We start from the raw sequence: 18,281 nt of genomic DNA, 5'->3' as shown, positions 1-18,281 counted from the left end.
ATAGGAAAGGGGTCCACTAATGGATAACGTACCCTACTCTAAGGTACCGGGTGCCATTCCAAAAAACTTGGGTTGCTGGCAAAAAATAGGATTTGAATGCTCATATCTTCTTTCAGACAAATCAAGATGGCATAATTTTCCCACCACTTGGTTTTTTGTTGTTGCGTTGAGACCGTTGCGACCATGACTTTATCTATTGTGGTAACCATTTGTTTCTAAATTTATTTAACAATTTTCTATTAAATTAATACGTTTCCAAAAAAGTTTTACTATACAAACGATTAATCGTTGTCACCAATCGGTTCTTTTTAGAGCCACTTATTTGCGAGAGAATTATTCTGTAAAGTCTCTCGCTGATTCCTAAAAAACTAAGATAGAAATTCCTATGTTAACAATATAACTTTACCTAGTCCTACGTCATTCCAATTATGTCTGTGACATAACTACTTGGACTTTTTACAATTTAAAAAATATGACGTTTTTAGAATCATTGCCAAAGTCTTGTTAAACAAGTCATATCACCAAACCCATTTTTTAAGATCGGTAAATAAGAGGAAATATACCCAGCACCTTGCCCAGCGCACTAAGGTTGCTGACCAATTTTCATCACTTTTGTTGTTTTCTTTTATCAAATCACCAGAAAAATCAACAAAGGGAAGTGTCTTGCTAGCTTTCATTTCAAATTTGCAAGCATTACTTTGAAATAGTCAAAAACACTTTACAGTATGACCCATAAACAAATTCGACATGTGCAGTTTTTCACAGAAAATTGGTTCCATTCTAAAATGTATTTAACAAACTGTTTTTTTTATGTGTCATGGTGTAAAATTAGTATGTTTTGAAGATATTTTCATGACAGTTTTTTGCAGTTAGCCAAAACTGGGTATTGGCGGGCTACAATAATGGATGTATTTTTGGTACAAAATTTACCTTTATTTCATATCTTATACCTTAAAACTGGAACAGTTTAAAATTTCCAACCCTGTGCCAAAAGCATCGTTAGAAGCCCCTCTTAAATACACCCAATCGAAAAAGTTTATAAATTTTGATAGAATTTTTAATTTTAGAGAAAAATGCCACACAGTAAAAAAAACATGGTAAAATTACATCTAAAAAGGGGTACATCTTTTATGTCAGAAAAAAGCTTTAATTTTACCTCTTATAATGTGTAAATTTACATCTGGCAGACGCTAGGAAAAAATATCTGTAATCCTAAAATAATATCAAACCGGCGATAGTTATATCTAGCTTACTAAGTCCGCGCCCCAACCCGCACGGCCAACTCGCCGCTGTGAAAACTGGACGATCAAAGCCGATGTACCTCTATGTACCGTATATGCAGTAAATACAGTATAAAATGTACGGAGCACATAGTGCTACATTGGCTTTGATCGTCCGGTTTTCACAGCGGCGAGTTGGCCGTGCGGGTTGGGGTGCGGACTTAGTAAGCTAGATATAACTATCGCCGGTTTGATATTTTTTTAGGATTACAGATATTTTTTCCTAGCGTCTGCCAGATGTAAATTTACACATTATTAGAGGTAAAATTAAAGCTTTTTTCTGACATAAAAGATGTACCCCTTTTTAGATGTAATTTTACCATGTTTTTTTTTACTGTGCATATGGATTATCATCTTGAGTGATTCGATCAAAATAAATTAATAACTTACAACCTATGTCGATGGCTCTAAAGGGTGCCCAACGGCTCTATACTGTTAAAAGTCATATCAGGGCATCTGTTGGAGTCAATTACCATCATTTGCTGCATTATGTTTTTCCTTGAATCATTGCAGGCTCCAAAAACTCCTAAAAAATGAACCTTTTTCAGAGTCGGGATATTTTCAAAAAGTTCATTGTTTTAGTATAACTGGTTAATAGAATGCGTAAAATTCAGTGTAATTAATTGATTCAACTCTTCAGATCGACCAACATAGAAAAGTCATTTTTCCTTTATATGGCCTGGGCTTGAAGCAAATTGGAGAATTTTAAGTTTAAATGTGCTATGACATTTTTTATAGCTGAAGAAAAGGTTTTCAATGCATTATTTGTTTGTTTGGAACCTATGTGTTCATCGTAAATAGTCAAAACTCAAATAGCCATACTCTATGTAAGCTGTAATTTAAGATCAAAGAGCTAATTGGTCGATAATAGAAGTGTGATAAAAAAGGATGTATGGGCTAACTATGGGCTAACAATTGTCTAAAATGTGATGATTGATTGAAGTTATGTTGAGTTAGTTCCAATTCCCTCACTTTTGTCTGAGAAAGATCTCACTAAAACTCAAATAACTCAGCTTTGGAGAGTTGCAATTGCATACTAGCTGCATTGATTTACTGGAAAAAAATCGGCTACACAAAAAAAGCTCCGAATTTTTTTTCGAATTAAATCCGCTTGGGAGAAGCTAAAAACTTCAAATTTTATTGATAGTATATGATGACTCTTAGATAAAACCCTTTCATTTAATGACATAATCAGCCTTATTAATTCTTTTAATATATTGATTCCAATCGATTTTCGAAAATTTATTAAAAATATATTTTTCCAGTAAGCATGTTGTAAATATACTAACCGTTTGAATTTGACTGGGAATCTGCCTTAGTGATTCTGGGATGATGGTTTCTGACAACCGGAGGTATTTTGGGGTTTCTGAAGAAGGCTTTGAAATTATTTAACATTACAATAATGGTTAACAATGTGGCATTTTAGACCAATTAAGTTTCTACTTCACTTGCGCCAAAGTGAAGTTAAAAAACTTCTTTGTTTTGTGTAAATTGGTTTTTTATGCTATGACTTCTATGTAGATAACGTTTACAAAAAGGTTTAATTAGGCTTCATATTGCTTATTGCTCAGGGATCAAACGCACACATTACAAATAATTTATGTCATAAATGACATTTTGTATCAATTGGTCACACGCACTTCTCCAAACTCGTTCCCGTCGAGTTTGTTGTCTATTAAGATAACTTAAAATTCAACTGCAGGGGGACGAACAAAAAAACTTCCTATCTAGTGTGGAGTTAACCGTAAACGAATGAGGGAGGCATCTGTCTCTAGTGTATAATAACATAAACAATTAACAAAAAGTATAACTTGTCACAAAAAGACACAACCAAACAATCCAACAACCGAACGAAACGAACCCAACTAGGTCAAAATGTTGAAACTAACTAAAAACTAACTAAAATAAAAGATGTAAAAAGAGTGAAAGATATACAGAAAAAGGGGGAGCCTTCCAGAGTGTAAGACAAGAAAGTTTAGTCAAGAAAGAGGCACTAGGAACGAAACTATGCTGGAGTTAACTGAAAGGTGTGTGGACAAAGCAAAATTGAACTGTTGGTTTGTCTTGTTCTATTCGTGGACAACTGTACTATCCTATTCGTTTTTGGCTGTGAAATTGTGCAATTATTCTCGGCTTCATTTATAAATCTCAATGAGAAATTTCTGATTTAGTTGACTTTACATGTGACTTAATTGTTAAAAAAAAATAAAAATGTATACATAAATATTAAAATTTTGGTGTTTGAAGCCGAGAATCAAGTTCAAAGTTAGAACTGTTTTCTCTGTCCTTTAAAAATAAGTTTGAATGATGTTTTTTTTTTTATAACCAAATAATAATGCGCTAGATAAACTCAAGATGAACCATGGTTATTTTACCAAAAACTTTAATCAATTGCTTGTCAAATTTAAAATATCTACAAATAAATTTCATACCTAATGAAAAAAAGCTTCAAAATTTTACTGCATATTTTTTACAGTGGAAGATTATTGATAGTTTATCGAAAAAGTACCAGAAACTTCGAAAAAAAATTGCTTTTTTTGTTTTTTTAATGCTTTAATTTAAAACTGCAATAAATCACATCCACTCTCCGTATAAGCCAAATCTCGAGACAAAACCACTCGAAAGTAATCCACAATCCACGATCTTTATCTTTTAATTTTTTTATTTTTTTATCCGGCTGAAACTTTGATGGTGATTTCGGTATGCCCAAAGAAGCCATTTTGCATCATTAGTTTGTCCAAATAATTTTCCATACAAATTTGGCAGCTGTCCATACAAAAATGATGTATGAAAAATCAAAAATCTGTATCTTTTGAAGGAATTTTTTGATCGATTTGGTGTCTTCGGCAAAGTTGTAGGTATGGATAAGGACTACACTGAAAAAAAATGATACACGGTAAAAAAAATGGTGGCTTTTAATTTAACTTTTTGTCACTTAAACTTGATTTGCAAAAAACACTATTTTTATTTATTTTTTTATATGTTTTAGGAGACATCAAATGCCAAATTATTTTTTTTTGCAAATCAAGTTTTAGTGACAAAAAGTTAAATTAAAAATCACCATTTTTTTTACCGTGTATCATTTTTTTTCAGCGCAGTCCTTATCCATACCTACAACTTTGCCGAAGACACCAAATCGATCAAAAAATTCCTTCAAAAGATACAGATTTTTGATTTTTCATACATCATTTTTGTATAGACAGCTGCCAAATTTGTATGGAAAATTATTTGGACAAACTAACGATGCAAAATGGCTTCTTTGGGCATACCGAAATCACCATCAAAGTTTCAGCCGGATAAAAAAATACAAAAAAAAAACGAATGACCGAAATCTGAGAGAATTGCTCAACTAGTATTGTATCATTTGTCGTTTGTTTTAGATATAACCGGAAATAAAAAAAAATCCATCAGATCTTTTAACCCAACCTATTATTTACAATTTTAACATTGAATTTCTGGTACCCTTTCGCACAATACTGAAAGCGAAGAAAATACTAAATCTAAAAACTAAACGTAAACAATATGTGTGAATGAAACTAACACATCTTCAGTCACTTTACATTTTCTCTAGCAGGAGATGTTAGAAAAGCATATCGGACTCGAGGGGGGATTACTTTGCAAATAGAGCTATTTACTGGTCGATTTCGCTACTACGCTTGATTGCTTTAACGAATAGAGTAACATAAACCAAGGAATAACGTCCTATTCTACGAGAGGAAAACTTTGAACAAAAAGGGTTAAGTAAAAGTATGTGGCACTAGGGAACTCAAACAAACAACCAAATATCAGGCTAATAGATGAGATCATTGCCGTCACTGTCACAGTTACATGCTATCCGCAAGGCTCGGTAGGTGGCGCCTCACCCAAATACAAGTACAGGTACAAATTGAGAGAAGGATAGATGTATTATGTATAGTACACAGAGACAACATTCCCATACAAGAGAGATTACTGAATACTTGGTTGGAGAGCAGCAGCGAATAGTTAGTAGTTAGTACATAAGATAGGAAAGCCGAAATTTCGTATTTACTGTAACTGAGCCGAGCACTAGCGTAGAAAGTGTAACTATATCAGGGATTGACGCAAGATAGTAGCGATTAAATGGGATTGAGTATGGTATTTTGCTTTAAAGATAACTGTGCTGTACTTAGTTCGCTGTCCTGATGCAACCTAATGTTGGGGTGTTGGTGTATTTCGATGTATGCTAACTGGATTTTTTTTGGATGGGACATGAGTGATTAGCAACTTGAAGCCAAGTGTGCCGTCTTTTTTCTATGGACCCACAAAATTGGGATAGAGTATTGCAATTCCCAATAAGTTAGCGTACCACACAACTGAGCTAAATCACCTTCTGCCAACTGTCGTTCGGACAAATCTGACGAAAACGGTGAGATTTGCTGGATTTGCTCTTTACGAGGCTGGAACACAAAACGATCCCCACAGGGATTCCACGCTAGAGCTACTACATTTACACGAAGGTCTTGATTTTTGTACAAAATTTACATCGACACACATTTTTACGCTAGGGTAGTTACATTGGTTACATTGACATAGAAAGAGACAGAGACATACAGAGATGGTACAGGAAAAACAAGTTTTTTATTAAGGGACGACCCAGATCGAGTACACACACAAACAAAACAGTCATTATACGAAGGAAAAGTAAGTAAAGTTGCTCGTTTTCTGCTTGGTACAGGTAACGAAGCTACAAGTTTTCCAAGGGATAGTTTGTCATTTGTTTTTCTTTTCTTTGAGAAATGAAAATATCTACAGGATTACTTTGTACACATTGAGATACAGTGACAGAAGAAGTACCGGTACCAATTATACAAACACACACACAGCAGTTATGCGCAATAGAAGGGGAGTCGGAGAGGAGGGTCGAAACCAGCGTATTAGTGTCATACTGTGATGCCAACTAGTGGGTTGAATGGATTTCAACAAGAGACTGAAGGGTGGAAGAGAGAGATACAGTTTCTACGAAAGATTCACTAAGACCAGACATCCCTGCCCGTAAGAGCCAATGTAGGTGTTTTGAGGCGTCCAATATTCGAACTAGTTTTCTTTAATTATATTTTTGTTCTGATTTGATGCTGTGTTTGCCAACTATTTGAGCGCAAGTGTGAGCTTCGAGTCGTTCGTTCGAATTCGAACCAAAATCCGTTTCAAAAATCAAACCGAATCGCGTGAAAAACAAAAATCATCAACCAAAACATATATGTCTCGTTCTCTTTCTATCTCGCTACACAGTTATCCGGTCGAATTGTGTATGCAGTTGTGGTGTTTGTTTTTTTTTATGTTGAAATATCGGTAGAATTTGGTGGGGCCGAATCTTACTGAAAACTAACCAGCTCTAGGAGAAAATCGTTGAAAAATCATATGCATTATTAAACGTAATATTTCGTGAGGGCAGGTGAGTTTTAACTAACAAAAGAATGAAAATAAAACATAAATCAATAGAAATAACACAAATTTTTGTGAAAGGTTGAAAATTATATTCAAAGAGTGCAAATAGTAACCGTGCGACATTTATACTTAACCATTTAATAAACTTTAATTCCTTTTTTATAATAATTTTAAGTAGGCTAACCTCTACAATCACACCGTGAAACACCAATTTGCGCATCAAGACAAATCATGTGGAAGCATGGAGGTTAAGGTCTCCAGCATCACATATTTTTGGCATTGTACAGACATTGGTGTGCATCCCCAACAGAAGGACGAGGGAAACTTTAGCAACATTAAATGAGGGGATATAAACTTCTTGTACGCATACCAACAAAAAATTGAGTTCATTCTACTATAACAAATTCATTGAACAGTGGTGGCAGATATGGATAATAGTTTGTTACGGACTTTGAAAAGTTCTCAGATCAAGTTCTGGTGTGGTTCCCCTTGTAGGGCATACCCATAGGGACTCTCACACCAAATTTCAGCTCATTTGGTTGAAAACTGGATTGTCTCAAGCGAGTTCAAGTTTACATGGGATTTACTATGGGAAATTTTGAATTTTCGTTCATTCGCTCCTACAGGCCTGGGAAAAACATGTAGAAACTTCTAGGATAGCCAGAAATGAGCGGAATCGTCTGGAGAACAATTTTCCCTAAGAGACCAGGTCGATTCGTTCAACCCTCATCGAGCTCAACGGCAATACAGCCGGGGTTTTCGGAACCAACGGTTTTCCCCAGAAAAGCATCAAATTTTCCTTAGCATGCTATGAATGCTTGATGAACACCGCGACGCCACGTGTCAAACAGCTACCACGTGATTGTAAAATTTGCACCATAACAGTTTTTTTCTTATTTGGAGGTTTAGAATACAGCTAAATAGTATCAGGTGATTCTATAGTTCAAAAAGTAATAAAAAGTATTTTTTATAGGCGATGCTAGTCCACGTGGTAGCTGTTTGACATGTGGCGTCGCGGTATTCATCAAGCATTCATAGCATGCTAAGGAAAATGTGATGCTTTTCTGGGGAAAACCGTTGGTTCCGAAAACCCCGGATGTATTGCCGTTGAGCTCAATGGGGGTTGAACGAATCGACCTGGTCTCTTAGGGAAAGTTGTTTTCAAGACGATTCCGCTCATTTCTGGCTATCCTAGAAGTTTCTACATGTTTTCCCAGGCCTGTAGGAGCGAATGAACGAAAATTCAAAATTTCCCATAGTAAATCCCATGTAAACTTGAACTCGCTTGAGACAATCCAGTTTTCAACCAAATGAGCTGAAATTTGGCGTGAGAGTCCCTATGGGTATGCCCTACAAGGGGAACCACACCAGAACTTGATCTGAGAACTTTTCATAATCCGTACCCACACTAATGGATATGGTACAGTAGGGTGTAATATGGTTGTATGGAACAAAATAAAGTTGTTCAAGTTGTTGTGAGCACAGCAACTTTCCAGTTCCTTTTGGGGTCCTAAACAACTCCCCAAAGTTTGAGAACGATTGATCAAGTCCCCACTTTGCGCAAAGCTATTCAATTTTCCATATAAATTTGTATGGGGAAACCATTTTGTTGGATTTTGATATTTTAAAAATCCTCGTTTCACGCTATATTCGGTTGCTCTGGAATGTGCTCTACAATTTTCCCGAAGAGTGTATGGTGCTAACTTGCTCCTATAAAATGATACAGCGTGTTCAAAACTGGTCTAAAACGTGTTTTTTGCTCGAAAATCACGTTTTAGCCGAGTTTTGAGGACGCTGTATCTTCTTTCAGGAGCAAGTTAGCACCAAACTCTCTTGGGAAAAGTTATAGAGCACCTTCCAGAGCATCCTAATATGAATCCGGTTTTGATATCGTGTAAAACGTGGATTTTTTAAATATCAAAATTAAAAAAATGGTTTTTCTCATACAAATTTCTATGGAAAATTTAATCGCGTTGCGCAATGTGAGGACTTAACCAATTGGTTGGTTGGTTTTTCAGAACAAGATTTTTCGGTGACCTTTAGGCCAAAACACAACTTCCCAAAATTTGAGATGGCATTTTAATTTTATGTGAGAATTCGTTTGGGAGAATAGGGTGCCCAGTATATGGGACTTTTTCTAAAAACTACTGCTCCACAAGCTGAATATTGTTTCTTGAGCTATTTTTAGACTCTGGGTCAAATATGAGCAAAATCGGTCAACATTTACCCATTGATACTCGGAGGTGAAGTTTGTATGGGGGAAAAAAACAGAAATAAAACACGAGAAAAAATAATACAAAAAGTGGGATTTTCCATACAAAATTAAAATGGGTTAAGTTGTTTTTAGGCCGATGAGCACAACAAAATGTTCTGAATTGATTTAATAATTTTTAAATTAAAAAAAACATCAAAGGATGAGATTTTTAGAAGCCAAAACCTCATGCTTCTACATGACTTGTCTTGAAGTGAAAACTCTTGTCCCTCTTAGTTGCACGGTGTTATCTATTAGTAAATATTCTTTCTTGAGCAAAACTATAAATATTATTTGTCGATTAAAGGCTCAGTCCAACCTACTATTTGCAGTCTTCATTCATATACTTATAATAGTAAATATACAAAAAAAACTAAACCCACTTACAGCTATGTTACAAAATGCAAAATCATGAGCTGAGTTTTGTTTGACATGAGAAAAAATACACTTTAAACACAGTGTATAGTCGTCTAGTTAGCAATTTAAAAGCATTGGTGTTACTATGATTGGGGTAAATTACTTAAAATAATTTTTTATCACGGTAGGTTTAAAAAGTGGAAAAAAACTTTTGTCGTAGAATCATAGAGGTAAACAGCACAAATAATTTTGACCTGTTTATGTGTATCCATTTTTGCTACATAAATATTAGAACGAACATCAATCAATAAAACTTTGAAATGATCCGACAGTCTGACATCTATTGGAAAATGCATAAATCACTGTAACTGTACAGCTCGACAAAACTTATTGCGGGAATATTTATAGCTTTGATAACACAAGGTGCAATTGAACCAACTGTGGTCAGGGCTTTTTTTTGTCAAGCTGTGATATCATTTCAAGTGATTTTTAACCGCCACATCTGTCTGTCAAGATATAGTAAGAAACAACAAAAATGAACTAACTAGCAGCAACACACAATCAAAATTCATGCATTTTTGGGGGAGATGAAGAAGTTAAGAAATCATATTTGGGGGACTTCCATGAATCAAGCCGTTCGTTGAGATTTTGAACATATTTAAAGCACTGTGACTGTTCTAAACAGTCCATTCACAGTAAATTTTAACACTGTGGTCCGCTTTGTGCAAAGTTTAACGGGTAAACAAAAGATAATCATTGTGCGCTTCAGTTTTGTTAAGGTATGATAGATTTGGGCATCCTTAACACGCTCCGATCGATAGAATTGTACTTTACGTGAATTTCTTTCCAATAAATAAAATTGAAATTTTCGGGTATAAATGCTAAGAATTTATCTTTAGTAACCATGCGCACCCACGTGTATCTGTGTTCATTGCAAAAATAATGGGTTACGCATGGTTCCTTAAGTTGATTCTATTGGATTTATACCCGAAATTTTGAATTTTATTTTTTCTCTGGAAAATCACAAAAAATCAATTCTGTCATTTGGATCATGTTCAGGTAGCCCAATTGTATCATACCTTGACGAAAATGAATCGTTTACTGACATCAACTTCAAAAATGTCGAGTTGTGTTATCTGGAGGTCGAGATTAATTGCTATTTGCTATTTGGCTGTTTTCACAATCAATTTGTATCAATAAAACACAACTAACAAAACAATCAGAGTATGAATTATAAGTAATATTCAAGCTCCGGCAGTATAACGATAAATCAATCTAGGAAGGTGTACACAATATTGGTGCACCGAATTCCGTTGAGAAATTAATAAAATAAATTTCGAAAACAGGATTTTTTTTGATTTTATTTTTTAGATTTTTTTATTTGCTTGAAATTTTGTGGGTACCTTCCCTGTGACAAAAGAAGAATTTTTTTGTCATCGGTTCTTCTATACAGTTATCTATTCTTATTTGCAAACGAAAATTTTTTGTTCAGAAACTGATTTTGGACTCACTGGTTCAAAAAATTTCGGGTACAACTATATTCAAACAACTATAAATCAAACTGGTACGTTTCTTTAAATTTAGGATCCCTATTTTTAAAATGTTGAATTTAAAATAAAAGTAATAAATGATTACCGTGCTAACATTTTTTTCAATGACCGAATGAACTTTCTATAGAATAAAAGAAAAGGAACTTCATTAGTTAATCAATGAATCAATGGAAAGTGAAACTTAGAACTGAAATGATCAGAATTGATATTGAAATTTAAATTTAAATTTATGCTCATATTGCAAGTTTGGAAGAAACTTTGTAACTCTATATCAAATATCAAGGCCATGTAATATAAAAATTAGATTTATAACCTTACATTTCCTTCAAAATTGTGAAAATAATTATTTATTTTGGCAGACCCCTTTTTAAAAGTTTTTAGATGCAGTTCTTCATAAAATGCTAATTATAGCAACAAATCTTTAAGTAATTTACCACAATCAAAACCAGCTGCTGAGTTAGATATGTAAAAAGTGATGTAACATCGTTTGCGTTTATTACTGCCATTGATTAACCTTAAAAAACGAATCTTTTAGGAATATCTACTAAAAACACAAAAAAAGAACAGCGAAAAGACTCAAATAGAGTAAGAGGCTCGACTGTTTCGTGGGTTGTTGCTGCCGACTGGTCCGTTTCGGGCAATTAGAAATGCTCACCTTGCACAACACAACAATGAGTTTAAATGATACAGCCAAAGAAAGAAAAGAAAACGATAGCTTTTCATCCGAGACACCGAGACAGTTTGATTCTAAAGTGTTTGCTGGAACTAAATTTTAGAGTGTTTTTTTTTGCGACGGTTTTAAAGAAGTTCTACGGTTTGCAACATAAATGAAAGAACGGGAGAATCATTCGTAACGCAAAAGAGGTTTTTTGTTATTTTTTTTTGTTTTCTAGCAACAGTTAAGATGAAGATCTAAAGTGAAAATGTTTTATTTTTATTTAAAGAAGAAAGAGAAATATTGAGTCTAAGACAACAAACAAACTGAAGGTTTCGAACGGAAAGACGAAAACTAAAGTGACTAAATAAAGTTTCGAAACTAAAACAGAGGTACGATTTTTCAACGTTCAACAGTTTTTGATACTAGGAATTGATTTTTATTTTGTGGGATGTGGATTGTTTGGTTTACTCCTAGGTCACCCTAAAAAACTAAATCGTTATTCGTCGTGGAAGTTACACGTTAGCGTCCAAGGACGGTCGTCGTTTTAAACAAATGATGGAGTGTGTGTGTGTGTGTGAAACAAACGTTAACGAATAAACTATTGCTTCCAAACAACTAGGACAAAATGGAACAAAAACTGAACTAACTGCCTTCGAAAAAGGGGTGGGGTGGTTGAACGCATTATTATAGAAACGTACTATTGATTTGAAAATAGCTCATATAAAAAATTCGAAACCAAACTTTTCTTACTTTTCAAAAAACAGTGGGCAGGTGGGTGTGTATAAATTGAATATTTTTTCAACGAATCATCGTTCTAAATCATGAATTTCAATCAACTGTTTGTTTTTTTGCTTTGCACATTGGCACAAATAGTTTGTTTCATTATTGTTCTCTTTTTTTTGTAGCTTATTGTTGAAATTCAAAATTTATGTATCTTTGCGATGTTTTTTTCTTCGGTAGTTACCTGCGTATGGTGATCGGGGGCAGGGTGGCCCGTGTTGTCTAACAGTGTAGGGGAAGAAGGGCGAGCATCTAGCAACAAACAACATGAAGACTTGACATTTACCACAGCAGAGCAGAACTTGGACGCTTGAACTGGTGGTCGGGCAAGTCTCGACTGGTGGCCGAAACGTCGATACACACACACACATATACGTTAAACGTACATTGGGATGACACTTACACAACACACACACACATACAAATTTTGAAGGGGGGGTGGATGGGTTTGCCGGATATTGGCACAGATCTAGGGACGGGACGGTGGCTAGTTCCAAAACGATCCGCTAGGTGGTGCTGTTCGGAGTGTGTATCAACTTTCAGCTCAGACCAACTCTCGACTTGCCGTCGCACCATTCAAACGGATTTTTTTTCTTATATCATATTATAGGTTTACTTTGGAACTGAAGTTAGGTTATAAAAGTTGGAAATGTGAAATTTTACATGAAAAAAGAAACCAAAATCTGGAGCAACTGAAACTCGAAATGAACTCATAAAAGTACACGTAGGATAGAAATGTAAAGATATCTTTCTCAAGTGGTGCGCACACTGAACATTTAAAGCTTTCGGCTTAACCATTATCGTATACGTTTTTCCAAAATATATGGAAAAGAAATCATAATCGACTTTCTAATGATGCACTCAACTTAATATCATATCTCGCTAACTCTAAAACTTTTTAAAATTCGAAAAGCAAACCAAAGGAGAAAAATCGAAAGCAAGAAAATATATGTTTTTTTTCAAAAGATTTCGAAAACTATAAAAGACAAACTGTGTGTAGAAGAGTAAAAAAGGTATGCAAAATATAAACCGTAACGCAAATTCTTAGAAACGCAAGATTGAAATCAAACTTTTGCCTTCTGTTCTACGTTTATAATATGTATTCATTAATGCTGTGGGAAATGTTCAGTTTCAATAGTAATGAGAATGCACTGTGTTGTTGAAAGAGAACTTTTTTTTTTGTAAAGAAGAAATAATCGAAAATGAGCTGAAATTGTATGAGCGGATGGTGTTGCACCCAAAACTGACGCCAGACGTTAAATCTTAAAAAAGCGTTTTTTTTTCAAATTATTTAGTACATCAGTTGTGAGTGCTGTTACACTGCGCGAGTATTATGGAACACAACAATGAACGGAATTCTGCTTGCTGCTTCAGTTTTTGTGCGTGTTGGAGTGTTTGCGGAAGAGTAGAAATGCAAAAGCATGCAAAAAAGGAGGAGGGTAGTATTATAGTATAATGTTGTTTAGAGTATTTATGTACAAAAAAAGAAAATAAAGTATTTATTTTGTACATGGGGTGTTGTTGAATTGATGTGATTGTAAGGGTATTAAGATTGTTTTGAAATTTATTTGAACTTGACGAGGATTTTGTTAATTAACTTTTATTTGGACATTGATTGGACGTGATTTTACGTTATTTACCTTACACTTTTCAAGACAAGTATAAGATGAGAAAATTTCAATAACAATTTGTTTGGATGCTTTTTAAAAAAAATAAATAAATGCAATTTGATGCAATTATTGTATCCCAATTTCAAACAAAAAAAATGTTGAAGGGTTGTTGAATTGAGCAATTGAACTTTTTTTATCTTGTTTGTCAATGAAGATTCAGGTTTTAAAAAATGTAGTTATTTTGATTTTATGTGCAAATTCATTGAATCATAATTACCTTTCAAATTAATGTTATGTATTTTTTTAATATTTTTTAATAATGCAAGAAAATAGACAAGAAACATTGTTTTGGGTATGAAATTCAATCAAAATTTAAACATTTATCAGTATTTTCTGAACTTTTTTCTGAACTTTTTTCTGAAGACAATTATTTAGCTGGAGCTTAGTCACATTAATTTTTATTTTAATGATACAGAAAGTATAAAAAAATCACTTAGGTTGTTGCTTATAATTTTCAAAGTTTATGTCACCCTTTTCATAAAACATAAAATGTTTTATGATAATAAAGATGCAGTCAAATGAAAGCAATTTAAAATTATTTTTTCTGCATTTATAAAAAAATAGCACGTTAGGAATGGTTCAAAAATATTTTGTATAACTTATGAATATCTAGCGTATGCAGAGCAAAATGTTTTTCGCAACAAATCTTGGTTATTTTTTTTTTTAAATTTCAATTTAAATTTCCAAGGAATCTGGAATTTATCATCAACGCAAAAATAAAAGGTGTTAAAATCACCCCTACCTTATGAAAAATTGGACGAGCTTTTCGGTAAAAATATTTTCGGGCTGAAAAATCAAGTCTGTCGTTTAGAAATTGGCAAAAACCACCCAAAAAACTATTTTTTCAACATTTTTATTTTTAAAACCGCTGTACATATCTTAACAACGATTGGACATAGGAAAAAGCTCAATATAAAGACTTTTTTTGTAAAATAGTCTGGAGAATCAATTCCCACTATCGGATTTTGAAAATTTTGACGTTTAGACCACTTTGCAAAAAAAAAAAACAGTTTTAGTAAATGAATTTTGTATTTTTTTAGGTGAGAGGTACCATCCTGCATTTTTCGTGAGTCTTTTTGAAACTTCTTGGAATATTTCCTCAAAAATTTTGAACGAAAAAAAAAAATCGTGACATCATCTTAAAAATCAACTTTTAAACGTAAAAATTGAAAAATCTCATAGAAGTGGCGTGTATTTTTGATTCAGTGAACAAATATTTAGAAAAACTGCAGAATAACAAAAAAAAAAAGTTTTTACTATTTTTTTTATAAATTAAAAACGTTTTCAAGATTGTAAATATTTTTTCTACGTTGTCCTACTAAAAACTTACAACTTTGCCCAAGATATCAAATCGCTCAGAAAATCCGTTTTCAAGATAAAGGTTTTCAATATTTTCATTTGATTTTCATGTAATTTTTTTGTTGTTTTTAGATGCAAATAAGGCCGATGCAAATATTTAAAAAAGTTTTTGTCCCTCGGCCCTGGCCGAGGCCAAGGGGGGGGGCAAAAAAATAAAAAAAATATAAAAATTTAAATAACAAGCCATAGTCTTCACATTTAAATGAAAAAAGTGTTTTAAAATGCATTTTACACTAGTTCAGTTGTTTTGCAATCATTAGTTTTCAAAAAATCTAAGATCTGACAAAAACAAAAAAAAATATCGAAAAAAAAGATTTTGCATCGAAAATTTTCAAAAAATCTTAAGAATTTTTAATAAACCCAAACATGCTAAAAATGATTTTAAACGCAGGAAAATGTATTTTAATTTGATTTCAGTTGGTTGCACTTGAATTTTCATTGAAATTTTGAAGTTTATTGTAAAAATATTTTTTTTGCCCCCTGATTTTTCGGGACAATTTTGAAGGGGGGGGTGACAAAAACTTTTATAAATATTTGTACCAGCCTAAACTGATTATTTAAATATTTGGTTTTTGCGATGAAAAATACACAAAAAGCCTTGTGTCAAAAACAACCTGTTCATATTCGAAACAGAAATGCTTCGTTCATTTGTTGAATCTATAAAATTTCCCTCATAAATAAGGTTTTTTTCTAGCTTTGCCAGAACTAATAAAATCGTGTGCTCGTGTTGGTGTTTCGTGTGTGACAGTGTGTCGTGAACTTCTGGGTGCTGCACAGAGAGAAAGTGTGAGAGACATTGTGTGAGACAGAGAGTTCAACGAGAAGCAAGCAGAAAACGATTTGTTTTATATTTTGTTGTTGAAACTATTGCTCCAGCACAACACTACTACTGCCGCCACCCTACACCCACTTAGGTGGGGTGGCGATCTTTGGGCACACATTTACGTTCTGGCTCAGTGTTGCTGTTGGCGTTGTTTTTGCCGTTGTTGTTACTATTACTGTTGTTGTTTGGCTGATTATTATGGTTATGCGTGTGGCGAGAGCTTTGATTAGCGTCATGTTGTGCCATGTTCTTTGATGGGTTGTTGTTACTGGTGGTGTGAGTGTTGTTAGCTTTTTCTTTTTGTTTGAAGAATTTAGAAGTGATCGAAAACAGCATTTTGTTTTATGTATATTGAAAATAAAAGAAACGGAAAACGTGTTAAGAACGAAACGTAAACAAAGAATTAAAATATTCTTATTAAAGAAAGAAAACACATTGAAACAATAGCCGATTGGAAATGAGAAAAAGAAACGAAAGGAAATGCTTCTGTGTTGCAAGACTGCCATATGCCAATTCGGTTCGCGGTGCTCTTAAATCTGCAGATATAGCTTTTCTGATGCTGGAGAAAATGGAATGGAACTGAAAATTTGCCGTTTTTCGTTTGCTGACTGTTGCGAACGTGTTCGAAACCAATTGTGAGTGTGAATCGATTAATAAATAATGTTAAACGATATCTGCAGACCAGCTTTTTGCTTGGTTTTCGATGTCATACATAGTACTGAGAGTAAAAACGAAACGCAACAATTTGGTACTGAACAAAAGCCGAACTTAATGTAAGTGGGGTGGGGGTGGTTAAACAACTGATTCCTGAGATGAGGAAGAAGTTAGATGGAAACCAGATAAACTTTCTCTCGGATGAGTGAGAGTGAGAGAGAAACGAGGTTAGAAGATCCGCGAAGGAAATGAAAGAGAGAGTGAACGAAACGAAGGTTGAGTAGTTTTGAGAGAGAGAAAGAGTGAGTGTAGAAAAGTAGAATGTAGAGAAAACGTAAAAAGGAAAGAAAAAGGAATAAAATCCGGACTGAACTAGGGCGAACATACCTTTCCGCTGCGGGCCTCGCTGGTTCAAACCACCCAAACCTCCCGACGGGGGTGGCGGTCCACGTCCCCCGGGACCAATCCCTCGGCCCCGATTGCTGGCGTTGTTGAGCGTTCGCTGGGCCAGATTATTGGCGTTCGGACCTTGATTGCTGTACTGGTCCGGTGCCTCGGTCAGGAAGTTCGACGGCACCAGACCCCGTACGCCGTCCAGTTCACCCATGAAGAACCCGTCCTCGTCCATGTCGCCATACACGAGTATGACGGCGCCGGTTTGGAAACTTAATTCCACCTGCAGTGGGGGGCGTAAAAGAAATCGGGGTAGAGCCACATAAGTTAATAACGTATTCCACTACTTTGCAAAAGTGTCCGTTTTTTCTGCGAGGTTTTTCTTCCTCTCGCTACACATCGATATTCTAAACTTTGGTGAATTCTGTGTTAGTATCTTGGTGGGGACAACATGCAACATGCAGTTAGTTTAAAAAACTCAAAATATCGAAGAAAAATAAAACTCAAAAAATCTTCAACAACACAACGTCAACTATACTAGCGGCTCACCTCGGCGTCCACGTTCGGGCTCAGCTCCTGCGGATCGTAGTCGTACAGGGCGATCATTCGCTTGACCGGCATGTTGGCGTAGATGTCGCCCCACCGATCCCGGCTGATGCCCCGCACTGAAGGGCCCACCCCGCCACCGCCACCAACACCGACACCGCCCACTCCGCCCACGCTGCCCACGTTACTTACGCCAACGCCAACGCCACTGCCACCGCCGACACCGCCCTGGGCACCGTCCTCGATCTCCTGGACGTGGTTTTCCGGCACGAAGCCCCGCCGGCCGCGCAGCTCGCCCCAGTAGAAACCGTCCTGGTCCTTGTCACCGTACACCTGCAGGGGGAGATTGGTACAAGATAAGCAACTCGTTGCGGGAATTCGGATTGACAATCTACTGAAGAATTAGCCACCTAAGTAAAATGATCTGCAAATCTTAGAAATCATACAACACAATGCTCCCTTCAATGTTATGTACTTTATTTATGAAAAAATACTAAAACTATGTTAATGCAGTTACCATTCCGTATAATGAAACATTCAAAAGTGATTGGAAA

The 18,281-nt window shown here is 35.0% G+C and overlaps 1 protein-coding gene across 20 annotated transcripts in view; it reads right to left on the bottom strand.

Moving 5' to 3' along the window:
* LOC120426310 (RIMS-binding protein 2) overlaps nt 1-18,281 on the bottom strand; it is a 214,501-nt gene that overhangs the window by 11,009 nt on the left and 185,211 nt on the right. For 12 of the 20 annotated variants that reach the window (XM_052710801.1, XM_052710806.1, XM_052710805.1 and 9 more), the window contains 4 exons: nt 17,732-18,060; nt 17,176-17,468; nt 16,257-16,430; nt 12,467-12,534 (listed from right to left, as the gene is read on the bottom strand). In XM_052710801.1, the coding sequence (XP_052566761.1) occupies nt 12,467-12,534; nt 16,257-16,430; nt 17,176-17,468; nt 17,732-18,060 (864 nt within the window). Of the gene's footprint in view, nt 1-12,466; nt 12,535-16,256; nt 16,431-16,508; nt 16,942-17,175; nt 17,469-17,730; nt 18,061-18,281 lie in introns of those variants that run through there. The other 8 variants (XM_052710810.1, XM_052710820.1, XM_052710804.1 and 5 more) reach the window with 7 other exon arrangements.

Source organism: Culex pipiens, chromosome 3 (assembly GCF_016801865.2).
Source record: "Culex pipiens pallens isolate TS chromosome 3, TS_CPP_V2, whole genome shotgun sequence".
In the NCBI taxonomy this organism is placed as follows: Eukaryota; Metazoa; Arthropoda; class Insecta; order Diptera; family Culicidae; genus Culex; species Culex pipiens.
Note: the sequence above shows the minus strand (reverse complement) of the source record. Positions and strands in the feature narration are given on the sequence as shown.